This window comes from Bos grunniens, chromosome 9, assembly GCF_055505025.1.
Source record: "Bos grunniens cultivar Pamir isolate PY7600 chromosome 9, Bosgru_T2T1.0, whole genome shotgun sequence".
In the NCBI taxonomy this organism is placed as follows: domain Eukaryota; kingdom Metazoa; phylum Chordata; class Mammalia; order Artiodactyla; family Bovidae; genus Bos; species Bos grunniens.
In genome coordinates, this window is record NC_141173.1 from 61,732,592 (window position 1) to 61,747,522 (window position 14,931).

General features: G+C 43.0%; 1 protein-coding gene across 13 annotated transcripts in view; it reads left to right on the top strand.

Moving 5' to 3' along the window:
* RRAGD (Ras related GTP binding D) overlaps window positions 1-14,931 on the top strand; it is a 38,746-nt gene that overhangs the window by 7,899 nt on the left and 15,916 nt on the right. For 10 of the 13 annotated variants that reach the window (XM_086317753.1, XM_086317744.1, XM_086317748.1 and 7 more), the window contains 2 exons: window positions 6,838-7,133; window positions 14,334-14,533. In XM_086317753.1, the coding sequence (XP_086173879.1) occupies window positions 6,891-7,133; window positions 14,334-14,533 (443 nt within the window). In that variant the 5' untranslated portion in view covers window positions 6,838-6,890. The remainder of the gene's footprint in view (window positions 1-6,837; window positions 7,134-14,333; window positions 14,534-14,931) is intronic. The other 3 variants (XM_086317754.1, XM_086317755.1, XM_086317757.1) reach the window with 1 other exon arrangement.

Consider the following 14,931-nt stretch of genomic DNA (forward strand, 5'->3'; position numbering starts at 1 on the left):
GATGACACTGTGTGCTTTGTAGGTGGTCCGTAAATGGTAACCCTTAGTGATAAGAGTTTGGAACAGGTTGGTTTGAGCCATTTCACTGTGAACAAGGCTCAAACCTCTCCAATGTGCCCTCATCCTCAGCTAACAAGATCAGGGGGAAAATGGGCCAACAAAGCATAGACCATCTCAGCAACCTGCATTACCACTTCAAACCTTCCTGCATCTTCATAGTTGTATTGCCTTCTGAGGCCCCAGTCTTTTCCTCATCTGAGCCATAGGCCAAGAGACACCCTGGACTCAACAACTTCAGATCCCTGTTCAGCCTCTTTGCCTTTACAAGTTGGTAAGTGGGCCCTTGTTCACTTGATCTTCCAGATTGGGAACCAGGGATTTCTTTCTCCCTTGTCCCCTGTGTTCAGAGGATCACTGAGTATTATTGAGTGAATTTAAGCTTCTCGTGGATCCATTCTTTCTGCCCATTTCCAAATTCATCTCATTTGTGTTTCTAGAACAACCTCCTTCTTATTGTCAGGGAGGAAAAACTCTTAGGTTCTGAATTGGAGTCCTGCAAATTAAAAGATATGACAAAAGATATGAACAAGAGAAAAATAGGTTTAGTTAAATACTGATGCATGCGAGTTCACAAAAAATTCAACTCAAGGAGGCAGTTAGAATTTGGGACTTATATACCATCTTAAGAGAGGAGGAGGAGGGGGTAGAGGGACACTTCTGAGAGAAAAATGACTTCAAAGGGGATGGGGGAAGGGGGTTTGGTGACATTGTTTGGGTGTAGCCAACTTCTTTTTGTCTCAGTCTCCGAAAAAAGATGAGAGTTGCTCCTGGGGAGGAGATTTTTGACAATTGAGTTCTTTGGAGGAGGATCTGCTTTACACAAAAAAGGGATTTCAAGAACTCTGGTGCCTTTAGCTCAAAATCTTTTTTTCAAGCCATAGTGGCTTATTCTAGAATTCTTCACAGTCCCCATACTGACCCCCTTAAGTGGAGTGAGTCTCTGGAACACGCTTTCTGATCATGTTGGTGTGTGTGTTTGCCGCTCAGTTGTGTCTGATTCTGCGACTGCGTGGACTGTAGTCTTCCAGGCTCCTCTGTCCATGGGATTCTCCAGACGAGGATGCTGGAGTGGGTTGCCATTTCCTTCTCCAGGGGCTCTTCCCGACCCAAGGAACGAACCCGGGTCTCCTGTGTTACAGGCAGACTTATTACTGACTGAGTCACCAGGGAAGCCCCTGATCCTGTTGGTCTCTACTTAAAAATCCTTAGTGATTTTCCTCATCGCTTTCAGAGTAAAATCCAAAGTTCCCTGCATTTCATTCAAAACTTAGCCTGTTAATCTATCAACTAACTTATTTAATGGTATTTATTGGGCTCACACCATGTGCTACCAAGTTTTTTGCCTGTGTATATGTAAGACAAACGATAAACAAATCAAGACAAACATAAAGGAAAAAGATAATTTTGTATAGTGAAGTACTATGAAGAAGACACAGGGATATTAGCAAGTGATGGGGCCCATTGAGGCAAGAGAAGGTGAAATTGCCCCTGGGCTGGGTGGGAGGAAGAGCCAGGGGAGGCCTGGGGAAAGCCAATCGAGTGGAGGCCAAAGGTGAAGCAGAAGGCCAGTGTGCCTGCAGGACGAGGAGCTGGTAGGGAGGATGAACCAGGAATGGGATGAGAGGGCAGCCCACCTAGGTAGGGCCTTTTAGGGAAAGAAGATATTTGGATTTTATTCTAAGTTCTATGGGAGGCCTCTGGAGAGTGGGCAGGCTTGTCTTTAAACTCTGTTCCTTAAACTCCAGGAAGGCCAGATTTCTTCCTGGCATGACCTTTCCCTCATTCATCTCTTTTATAACTCTCCTAGAAGACTCAGAGGTGATTTCTCCAGAGAGCCTTCTCTCTGAACCCGTAACACCTAGATAGCAGTGCATTGTAAAGCTGTCAGTTTTTCTTGTCTATTTTCCTCTCTAATCACTAAGAAATGAAGTTTTTCTTTGTGTCTGCAGCCCTGGCTCAGCCCTGTCAAACTTGGCAGACATTCAGGGAACCTTTATGAAAGGGGAACAAACTGCCCTCTTGTAAATTTCACCTCACTCTGGCAACTTCCTGCAAACCCCCACCTACACTTTTAAAGAGCCCTTTCTGGGGTCCCAGCTCTAGTCCCAGATTTTTTTCTGTAGTTCCTTTCTGATTTTCCTTAAAATGCATAAGGAAATTCTTAATGACCCTCTCATTGCTCTTTTCAAAGCAGCTCTCCTTCATTCTCTTTAACGGATCACTTTCCTCAGGTGATTCTTATCAAACTTGAGCAAGTGGGTGAAGCTCAGGGAAATGTGATGGGTGGAGGGCAGCCCTCTGCAGGAGACCCACGGCTGTTTCCTTTTCTGATGGGAGCTCCTGACTACCAGTCCCAGAGCAGAACAAGAGCCTCTGAGAAACCCCATAGGATTTCAGAAGCAGGGATATTTGAGAGAGTGGGGGAGGATTAGAAGGAAAATTTTTGCCAGCAGGCTTTTCTTTTTTTGGCGGAGCCATGAAGCATGCAGGATCTTAGTTCCCTGAGCAGGGATCAAACTTGTTCCCCCTACAGTGAAAATGTGGAGTCTTAACTACTCCACCAGAGTAGTCTCGTCAGCAGGCTTTTCTGATGTAAGAAACCTCCCCTGATCAACAGCAGTGGCATACAAAACTTTTTGATCATGGGTACACAATAAAAAAATGCATTTATATTGTGAAATAGCACCCACCTACGTATAAGTAAATTTAAGAGTTTCCCTAGCAGCATTTACTCTTGTCATGCATAACACACTCTGGTATTTTCTAGTCTTGTGTCTTCGTTGCAGTTTTAGTTGAAAGCCAGCTGATTGACGGCTAAGGCCCTGGATGAGGGCACTAGTACATACCAGTCCTGTGACCTTGGGCCGGTTCATTGCCCCAAGTTCCTCAGGGGTAGAACAGACTTGTTCTTCCTCATTGGGTGGGTAAAGTTTGTAGACATGTCTGGCAAGGTCCCTGGCACACAGTGTATTACTGTACATGCCAATTAAATATGGGCTTCCAAGGTGGCTCAGTGAGAAAGAATCCACCTGCCAATGCCAGAGACTTGGGTTCGATCCCTGGGCGGGGAAGATCCTCTGCAGCGTGTGTGTGCTCAGTCGTGTCCAGCTCTTTGTGACCCCAGGGACTGTAGCCCACCTGGCTCCTTTGACCATGGCATTTTCCAGGCAAGAATACTTGGAGTGGGTTGCCATTTCCTCCTCCAGGGGATCTTCCTGACCTAGGGATTGAACCCGTCTCATGTGTCTCCTGCATTGGCAGGGTGGATTCTTTACCACTAGCGCCACCTCGGAAGCCTACCCTGGAGTAGGAAATGGCAACCCACACCAGTATTCTTGCCTGGGAAATCCCATGGACAGAGGAGCCTGGTGGGCTATAGTCCTCAGGGTCACAAAGAGCTGGACACGACTTAGCAACTAAACAACAATAGTTAAATATGATAAAATACATCTGAATGGGGGTCAGTGGAGGGGTCTCTACAGAGTTGATGGTGTTCTTGCTGATCTGACTCACCATTTCCCAGCTGTTTATAGTTGGCAGCCCATGCTTGAATTTGGCCGGGAAAAGGAAGTACTTCCAGCTGTGTGTGTATATTATAACCATATGTATATTTCACTTCCCAGCCACTCTATGTATGTTGTAAACACTCATACACATTCCCTCCCCTTTCCACAATGGTCTCTATCCCCTCCACGTTCTCCCAGGTGGAAGAGAGCCAACCTGCAGGGCAGCGCTGTCAGTGATCATTCCACATAGAGTCTTGCAGACCCTGCTGAAGAGAAGTTAAAATCTGCACCCACATCCAGCAGTATAAACTGAGAAGAGATGAAGACATTTATAAGCACTGAAATATTTTTGTGGTTGTATGTAATTTAATGTGATGCACCTGTTTTATATTTTGAGAAACTTATTCTTCTGTTTTAAAAAATTGATACGCAACTGTGCTTTTCTAACAAGAACCATACTATTCTGTTTTTTGTCTACCTCTCTCTCACCAATCTCCCATGTCTGCCTTGTCTGGAATTTTAGTTTCCAATTTTTTATTCCAAAATTTAAAATCAATACTTAAATTAATAGGTTTCAATAAAATTTGTCTTCCATTGCTTATTGCATTTCACCATATTTGAGTGTATTTTCTTTCAGGAGTGTATCCTTGAGTAATTCTTTCAAAGAGATTAAGTAGGCAGTAAGCTTTCAGAGTCCTTCAATGTCTGAAAATGTCTTTTTTTTTTTTTTTTGGCTGTACCAGGAGCCTTGCAGGATCTTAATTCCCAAATCAGGGATTGAACCCTCGGCCTCCCAGCAGTGGAAATTTACCGTCTTTACTACTGGACTGCCAGGGAATTCCTGGAAAACATCTTGCTACACTTGTTGCTCTCCTACATTTGAGACATACTATGACTGGGTATATAAATCTGGGGTGAAAGATATTTTCCTTCCATCCTTGACATAGGATACTCTCCTGTTCTCTTCTTTCATTCATGTTATTAAGAAGTCTGATGTCTTTATGATTCCTTTGTAGGTAATAGTTTTCCTCTTTTCGTAGTTTTAAGTTTTATTATTCTTGATGTTTTGAAGTTTTACTATACTTATTCTTGGTGTGGGGATGTTTTTGTTTAAATTTCTCCTTTTTACTTTGTGGGCATGTTCATTTTAATTGGAAAAGGATTATCTATTTAGTTCAGTATTGCTTTCCCCCATATTCTGTAATTTTTCTTGTTGGAACTTGTTTGAAGAATAATGGGACTTTGGAATTTTATTCTTGGTGTTGCTTTTACCTTTACTTCATACTTTCCATTGTTCTGTCCCTTTGTCCTGTATTCTGAGAGGCTGACTTTACAGTCACTAATGCCGTGTTCATCTGCTTATTCTGCTTTTCAATTCATATATCCTCCCCTCCTGCCAATTATGTTTCTATTTCTGAGATTCATTAAGACCCTTTTCCATAACTGCTCTTTTTCTGAACTATCCTTGTTTCATGAATGCCACATTTCTATCTTTGTCTATATTCTGCATTTTTCTTAAAATGTTGGTTTATTTTCTTGATCTTTCACTGGGTTTCATACTTGGTTTTTTATTTTTGTCAGTCATGAGCTGTTTTTTGTTTTTTGTTTTTTAAAGTTGGAATATACTTCACATACCATAACATTTGCCTTTTCAAGTATATAGATCAATGGTTTTAGTATATTCACAAAGGGCTGCAAACATCACTGCTATTTAATCCCAGAATGTTTTCATCACCCCAAAGAAAACACATAACCATTAATGGTCACTTCCCGTTTCCCCCGCCCTCCAGCCCCTGGCAACCACGAAGTACCTTCTGTCTTTATGAATTTGTCTGTCGTGGACTTTTCATATAAACAGAATCAAACAATTTGTGATCTTTTGTATCTTCTTTCATTTAGCATAATGTTTTCAACATTCATCATGTTGTGGCACAAATCAATACTCCATTCCTTTTTAATGGCTGAATAATATTCCATTATATGGGTATACCACATTTTGTTAATTCATATTTCAGCTGATGGCCATTGGATTGTTTCTACTTTTTGGCTGTTATGACTAGTGCTTCTGTGAACACTCCTGTACAGATTTTTGCTTGGACATATGTAAGTTCTTTACTTCTAGGAGTAGAATTGCTGGGTCATATGGTGACTCAATGTTTAAGCTTTTGAGGACCTACCAAACTATTTTTTCAAAGCACACCATTTATGTTATCACCAGCAGTGTATGAGAGTTCCCATTTCTTGACATTCTCACCAACACTTGTTATTGTCAATGCTTTTTAACCCATCCTAGTGGGGTGTGATGTGGCATCTCATTTTTTCCATATGCATTGCCTTTATGACTAATGATATTGAGCATCTTTTCATTAGCCATATGTGTGTCTTTGGAGAAATGTCTATTTAAATCCTTTGCTGCTGCTAAGTCGCTTCAGTCGTGTCCAACTCTGTGAGACCCCATAGACGGCAGCCCACCAGGCTCCCCCGTCCCTGGGATTCTCCAGGCAAGAACACTGGAGTGGGTTGCCATTTCCTTCTCTAATGCATGAAAGTGAAGAGTGAAAGTGAAGTCGCTCAGTCGTGTCCGACTCTTAGCAACTCCATGGACTGCAGCCTACCAGGCTCCTTCGTCCATGGGATTTTCCAGGCAAGAGTACTGGAGTGGGGTGCAATTGCCTTTACACATTTTTAAATTGGATTATCTTTTTATTGTTGAATTGTAAGAGTTCTTTATGTATTCTGGATACTAGACCCTTATCACATATATGATTTGCAAATGTTTTCTCCCACTCTGTGGATTGTCTTCATTTTTTTGATGTGTCCTCTGAAGCAACAAGGTTTTAAATTTTGATGAAGTCCAAAATTGTTTCTTTGAGGCATAATTCAAATAAACAAGCATCTCTTTAGCGAACACTGATGATCTGGACAAAGAAGGACTTCACTCTGGAATGCTAAGGTGGATTCTTTCCCTGTATAGTCTGTTCCAGGAAACCTCTAGTCCTCATACTCTAGAGTTCCTGCTTGTGATGGGGAATTGCCCAGGTTTTCTGGCCCTCTGAGATGGTGTGAGAGATGGTGAGGCAGCATTTTTCAGGGCTCTTCACTTACTAAACGCTGGCCCGGTGATGAGGGGGTGATGGAGTTTGCGCTTTCTGTATTTGAAAAGGTAGCATTGCCTGTGGATCATAAATCATGTGTAAGGCGGAAGTGAAACTCCTCTCACTAACCACTGTGACAGCCTCTCACCTTCCTTCTTCTTTTGTGGTTTTCCCAGTTCTGGACTTTAGCGACCCCTTCAGCACGGAGGTAAAGCCGAGGATCCTGCTCATGGGCCTAAGAAGGAGCGGCAAGTCATCCATCCAGAAAGTCGTCTTTCATAAAATGTCTCCCAACGAAACTCTGTTCTTGGAGAGCACGAACAAGATCTGCCGGGAGGACGTTTCCAACAGCTCCTTTGTTAATTTTCAGATTTGGGACTTCCCAGGACAGATTGACTTTTTCGACCCTACCTTTGACTATGAGATGATCTTCCGAGGAACAGGAGCACTGATATTTGTCATAGACTCCCAGGTAAGGCACCATCTCGGTGTCTGGTGGGACTGCAATGCCCCTCTTCCCCTAAATTGACACAAGTTCCTTTGTGATTGTTTGGGTTTGGGTTTTAGGATCAGGAATAGGCATTTCTGCCAGACTAGCATTTCTCAATTGTGGCTGTCTGGCTTTGGAAAGGGGGAAAAAAGTCTCCCTTCACACAACCCTGAGCAACAAGCAGTGTTTGGGAACTGTGCTCTCAGCAAGCCTGAAGAGGACCTCCCAGAGGGAGGGGACCACCGTGATAGCCAATGAAAGCATCTGCGTGTCCCCTCTCTGGTACTCTTGGCAGGTATCTCTAAAAGATCACAGGTTCTCTGCAACAAAAATACATGATTATCTACATTTCAAAGTGTTTACTATTTCCTGTGAAGATAAGTTCTCTGAGTGTGAACATTTTTCTTCTGAATCAAACTATTGCAGTTCATACTAGTACACCATTAAAGCAGTACACCATTAAGATAGTGTGTATTTTAGAGGTAACTAAATACAAAATGTGAAATTTGAGATACATGTATTTTTTTTTACTCCATCTGTGTATCTGTGCTTGACTAAGGGTTTAGCATCAATTCTGTTTTTGGTTTCTGTTTGTCCTGAAAATCTTGTTCACATAAGGTGGATAGGGGGTGATTTTAGCTCTAGCATTCACTCAGTTATTTAAATTCCTTCCAAGTTGTATCCCCTAGGTTACCTGATTTTCTATCACACAAAAAAATATTTTTTGTGGTTTATCAGTAGACAATCCTGATTGTATTTTCATTTTAACTTGGCTGAAAGCAAAGAATTGGGAGCCACTTGGCTGGAGAAGAACCTTATCACCCAGGCTTGAAAGTCACTCATTGGTATTCAGACCAGCCTTCTGAATGGTCTCTTTGGTACCCTGGACCTTTTTCTTGTGAAGTGGGGGACGGGGCTGATGGTATAAGGGCAGGAGGAGAGGGAGACGGCAGGACTGAAAATGCATCTCAGGCAGGTCAGTCTTAGGAAGGAGCACAGGTAGCAGACTGGGACATCGACATTGATGTTTTTCAAACTATTCCACGTGCGGTTGCTCTTAGAAAGTGTCCCCAACGGTGGGCCAGCCAGAAGGCCCTCCTGAGGGCTCTCTTTTGCAGCTATAGGGGATTAAAAGGTAACAAGTCCTACAGGAATGCCCTAAGCCAACTCTAAGCTCAGGTCTCATGTTTGCCTGAAATTGTAGACCTGCAAATGGACAGGTGGGGCTGAGCCTCTTGTGAGCCCAGTCGTGTTGGGGAAGAAAGGCTATGATGACCATCGGTAATAATGGTTCTGAGGCCATGCTTGCAGAACTATTCACAGACAAGACTACTCATGCCTGAGAGCATCGTAAACTCACTCGTGGATCGAGGTGCCTGTTTAATGTAATAATGAAATTTGCAACTCAGCCTTTTAGTTCCAAGTGACTGCACGGTGAACTTGTGGAGCTGCGGGCGCATGGCCAGACGGTTTGAAGTTCTTTTTCTCCTTTGTGTGTGGGGTAGTGGGCTAGGGAGCTGTCCATTCCAGTATCTGATCCATGGACAGCCATGCCTCTCTTCCTGTGGGCCCATCCAGAGATACACGCCTCTAGCACCTGCTTTGGGTCCAGGTGCTGCTGGGAGCCACACTTTGCTGGCTGTCCTGCTCTTCCTGACCTGTTTCCTGGCCCATCTGTGGTTTTGGCAGTATCCCTTTCCTGTCTCAGGTTGGCCAGCACCATAAGTCAGGAAGCTTAAAGCCCAAGAGGAGCACCCAGGCGGTGAACAAGCCACTCATTGGGAGGGGAGGCTCCAGGGCTGTCAGGCTCCTCTGTCTCTTCTAAACTCCCTTTTCTCCCTGGGTCTTGCAGCTGCTGCGCTGGGTGGCAGCACTGGTGGCCCTGCCTGAGGGTAAGTAGATTCCAGCCCTGACTCGTCACTTCAGGACTGTGGCTCAGGAAGCGCTTAACATCAATATCAGATTCTGTATACATACAGTTTACATTTATGGAATTTGAATTGCCAGTGCAACTCTGTCTCAGGTGTCGATAATACAACTAATGTGATAAAATAGGTACACTTGCCAGTTTTTTTCATTGTTTAGGGTGTTTTTATTGCCTCAGTAATCTCCCTTTTTTTGGTTTGTTTGATTGAAGTATAGTTGATTTACAATATTAGTTTCTGGTGATATATATTAAAGAGTATATATGTATATATTCTTTTTCAGATTCTTTTCCTTATAGGTTGTTATAAAATCTTGAGTATAGTTCCTTGTGCTATACAGTAGGTTCTTGTTGGTTATCTATTTTATATACAGTAGTGTGTATATGTTGGGCTTCCCACATGGCGCCTGCCAGCGCTGGAGATGCAAGAGCCATCAGTTCAATCCCTGAGTTGGGAAGATTGGAGTAGAAAATGGCAACCCATTCCAGTATTCTTGCCTGGGAAACCCCATGGACGGAGGAGCCTGGTGGGCCCCAGTCCATGGAGTCACAAAGAATCGGACAGGACTGAGCACACACGCTAGACACACTAGTGTGTATATGTTAATCCCAAATTCCAAATTTTTGCCTCTCCCTCCCACACTTGGCAGTTTTTATTTTCTATTTTTAATTTTTTTTTGCCTATTTTTTAAATTGCAGCTGTAATTGGGTTTTAATTTAACCTGAGCATAAAAAGTGGACTTTCAATAGGGGTTGGTAAATGTGTTCTTTTGTTTTGTTCTTGGCTTGTTGGGTTTTGTTTGGGCCATTGGGTTTCGTTCCGGCCACAGGACAACGAAATGCATAAGAGTAAGAAATACATCTTTTTAAGTTACACTTTTTAAAAGGTAGGGAAAAGCATTGTTAAAAGTTGTCATTTACTAAAATTAAGGAGTATTTAACTTCTTTAACGAAGCAGTTTCCAAGTCTGCCTAATAGACTTTTCTGTTGGAAGCAGACTGTAAAAAATCACATTTATGGGAATCTCTACTTGATGTGATTGCAAACACTAAACAGAACCGAACTTGAGGACAGTGTCAGCAACTCTTGAAGGTCACCGCAGTAGTCTAAGCAGTACTCTGTTTGTCTGACACCTCCTAGTTTTATTTTTCGCTTGTGAATTCCTCACAATCACAGGATTGCCAGATAAATATATCACCAAGGAGAAAAATGTGTCCCTCACATAATGTTGTAAAATAAAAGAGAATGAAGGCATCAAGAGTGATTTCCCATGAACTACCCAAGTGACACTGCCCGCCCCGGGCAGCCCACAGAATGTAGCACGTCTCCAGGGCCACCCTCGCCCCCCAACCCCAGGAGCCATTTCTTTCTTTCTTTTTTTAATAATTTTATTATTTGGCTGCGTTGTGTCTTCACTGCTGCTTGGGCTTTTCTCTGGTTGCAGGGATTGGGGTGGGGGTACTCTCTAGCTGCGGTGTGGTGGCTCCTCATTTCAGTGGCTTCTCTCGTGGAGCGCGGGCTCTAGAGCGCAGCCTCAGTAGTTGCGGTGCACTGGCTTAGTTGCTCTGTGGCCTGCGGGATCTTCCCAGACCAGGGATTGAGCCTCTGTCTCCCACACTGGCAGGTGGATTCTTTACCATTGAGCCACCAGGAAGCACCCCCACCCTGCCCCGGGAGCAATTTCACAGGTGCTTGGGATCCAAACTAGAGTGTTGGCTTAACTCGTGTTGGTGATTGTGATTGTGACCTGCCTGTAATTCCTAGATCTAATTTTAGAATAGAAGCCAGGCAATGGGTTTTTCCTTTTTTAAATTTTGTTGTAGAAGATAATAAGCACAATAGGAGAAAAAATCACTCACTGTCTCTCTGCTCTAGTAATCAAATATTTCCTTCTTTGCCATGTCATTTTTTAGCTCTTGTAGATCTGTACCACTTCATCAGTTTGCTGGTAATCAGACCGTTTCATGTGCTTGGCAGAGACGTTAGAGGAATGATTTCTAATCTTTTGAGATCATGATACACTCTTGACCTTGGCTGCTTCTGCTTACAGACACATGCCCTTAACTCATCTCTTCAGTTAAGACATAATCAATAACACTTGTTGAAGTGTAACTTCCATACAGTGAATTGCACTCATTTTTTAACCAAATATTTATTTGGCTGCATCAGGTCTTAGTTGCAGCACGTTGGATCTTGCATTGTGTGCAGCGCTCAGGCTCTCTAATTGTAGCGTGCCGCTCAGTAGGTGCAGCACACAGGTTTAGTTGCTCCAGCACATGTGGGATCTTAGTTCCCTGACCAGGGATTGAACCCACGTCCCCTACACTGCAAGGCAGATTCTTAACCACTGGACCACCAGGAAAGTCCCAAATTACATTCATTTTAAGCGCACAGTTCAACCACTATACACCTTCTAATCACCTTCTAACTTTAAGAATGTTTCCACCACGCTCAAAGCTTCCTTTGTATCCTTTCTCAGATGTACCCCCTGCCCAGGTCCCAGCCTCGGCTGATATGATGTGCTTTCTGTCTCTATAGAATAGTTTGCCTTATCTAGAATTTCTATACGTGGAATTGTACAATCATGACTTTGTTTTTTATTTGAGATACTGTATTAAGAAAGTGCCCCAAATTATTAAACTAGAATTTCTCCAAAATGCTTAGCCCAGCATCTAATCCCTGGAGGAGGAAATGGCAATCCACTCCAGTATTCTTGCCTGGAGAATCCCATGGACAGAGGAGCCTGGTGGGCTACAGTCCATGGGGTCGCAAGAGTCAGACGTGACTAAACCATGCCACAGCGTCCAATGTTTGTTTTACATTTTAAACAACTCTTTAGAGTGTGAAGGATGAAAATGACTGTCTGGTCTTTTTCTCCCTTCATAGTTTCCTGTTAGTATCTTAGTATTTTGATTTATCTAAAGACTGGGGATACATTTTTTTTTTAATGGACAAAATATCAAACCAGACATACAGTTAGCAGGTGAGCACGTGTAAAGATGCTCAAAATCACTAGTTATTAGGAAAATGCAAATCAAAACTACAATGACATACCATCCCATGCCAATCAGAATGGCCAAAATTGAAAAAGACAAAAACAAACCAACCAACTGGTAATACCAAATGTAAGGAAACATGGAGAAACTTCTACACTGCTGGTAGGAATGCAGAATGGGACAGCTACTTTTTTTTTTTTAACTTTTTATTTTATATTATAGCCGATTAACAATGTTGTGATAGTTCCAGGTGGACAGCAAAGGGACTCAGCCATACATATACATACATCAGTTCACTTCAGTTCAGTTCAGTCGCTCAGTTGTGTCCAACTCCTTGCTACCTCATGAATCACAGCACGCCAGGCCTCCCTGTCCATCACCAACTCCCATAGTTCACTCAAACTCACGTCCGTTGAGTCGGTGATGCTATCCAGCCATCTCATCCTCTGTCGTCCCCTTCTCCTCCTGCCCCCAATCCCTCCCAGTGTCAGAGTCTTTTTCAATGAGTCAACTCTTCACATGAGGTGGCCAGAGTATTGGAGTTTCAGCTTTAGCAACAGTCCTTCCAAAGAACACCCAGGGCTGATCTCCTTTAGAATGGACTGGTTGGATCTCCTTGCAGTCCAAGGGACTCTCAAGAGTCTTCTCCAACACCACAGTTCAAAAGCATCAATTCTTCCGTGCTCAGCTTTCTTCACAGTCCAACTCTCATATCCATACATGACTACTGGAAAAACCATAGCCTTGACTAGATGGACCTTTGTTGGCAAAGTAATGTCTCTGCTTTTCAATATGCTATCTAGGTTGGTCATAACTTTCCTTCCAAGGAGTAAGCGTCTTTTAATTTCATGGCTGCAATCACCATCTGCAGTGATTTTGGAGCCCCCCAAAATAAAGTCTGACACTGTTTCCACTGTTTCCCCATCTATTTCCCATGAAGTGAGGGGTATATTTTTATTAATTAGTTTTGGTAATACAAGAATGCCCCAAAACATCCCCTGTTTATTGGCTTTTCTTCATTTGTCCAGTTTTGGAGTCAGAATGAGGGGGTGAAAAGTCCTTTAAATTTTGTTCTGAAGATCCCTTTCCTTTTTGCTGTAAAAACAAGACCTATTGGGGAATTCCCTGGTTGTCCAGTGGTTAGGACTCTGAGCTTCCATTGCCAGGGTCACAGGTTTAATCCCTGATTGGGGAACTTGATCCTGTAAGCCATGAAACCAGGGGAAAAAAAAACCAAAAAACCGAGACATATTCATACCCCTCAGGTTGGCAGTAATGAAGAGATCTGATAACCCTAGGTGCTGGTGAGAGTCTGGAGGAGCAGGGGTTCTTACATGTTATCTAGTCAAGTTCAAGGTGCTCAATCCTCTGACCCAACAAGCCTGACTTCAGGGTAAGCCCTAAGAAACTCACAAACAGGCACAGAGATTTGTGTGTGAGACTGGCCACATTGTCATCTTCTGATCTAACACATAACTGGAAACATTCTGAATGTCTATCAGCAGGCAAGTAAGTGACCATCCACAATGGAATTTTATAGAACTGTTCATAGGAATCACGCATTAGTTATATGCTTCAACAAAGGTGAATCTCACTGACATAATGGGCACGAAGAAGGCGAACTGTAATCCACAGGCAAGTTGATATTGTTGTAAATTTTTAAATAATGTAAATTAACTTTGTATGTTTAAGGATACATAGGTATGTCTTAATAGTAATGTATAAAGAGGTGAGTGATGCTAAAGGCAGAAGTTAGGATACTGGTTACCTCTGGAAAATGTGGGGTAGAGTGATGGGCTCGGCTGGCAGGATGGGTAGAAACACGGGGCTTTGATGTCTCCTGTTTGATTTCTTAAACAGAGAGATGCATACACACAGGCCTTCATTGTGTTTTTTTGGGTATCATCTGTAGAAGGAGAAAAAAACAGCATTGTGTTATTTGGGGCCATTACTGTAGACCAGGGGTCAGCAGACTTTTTAAAAAGGGTCAGATGGTCATTATTTTAGGCTTTGTAGGCTGTTCTATCTCTGAGGAGTTTCTACAGAGGAAAACCACTCAACTCTGCCTGTGTGCCCCCAAAGTAGCCATTGACCGTGTGTATATCAAAACATGTCGTGGCCCTTAAATACATGCAGTGTTTGTCAATCAAACCTCAGTAAAGCTGGGGGTGGGGCGAGGTGGGAGACCGTGGAAGGCAGCCCAGAAGGCTTCGGCAAGAAGCCCAGAGAGGCCTCCCTGACATGCGTGTGCTTTGTTCCCAGGACGATTACATGGAGGCCTTGGCCAGGCTCCACCTCACAGTGACCAGGGCCTACAAAGTCAACACCGACATCAACTTTGAGGTGTTTATTCACAAAGTGGATGGTCTGTCAGATGACCACAAAATTGAAACCCAGAGAGACATTCACCAGAGGGCAAATGATGACCTTGCAGATGCTGGGCTAGAAAAAATTCATCTCAGGTGAGAACAGAAATGCCTCAGGGATCATTGGGGCCCCAAAGTCATCATGAGTAGTTGGCACCGACAGTCATTGACCTGTGTACCCTGTTTGGTGCTGTAGACATCAGGATAGTATTTGGGAAAAGTGAGTTTCATGTGTGCTAACTCCAATCTTTCAGAAAAGTGTTGGGGTTATAAAAATTATTTTCGACCAAAGATCAAAGCTAAGCCTTCCTCATACGAAAAACACAGAAGAGAAAACCCATACACTGCATCCAGGAAGTTAATCGATGCTGAGGTTTACTATTATAGGTAGTATCTATAATCATAAGGAATCCTCTAAAAAAACGAATAGAAATACATATTCACAGAGGAAAGCCACTTCTCTATAATTTTTGTGGGGTAGTATGTATGCATCA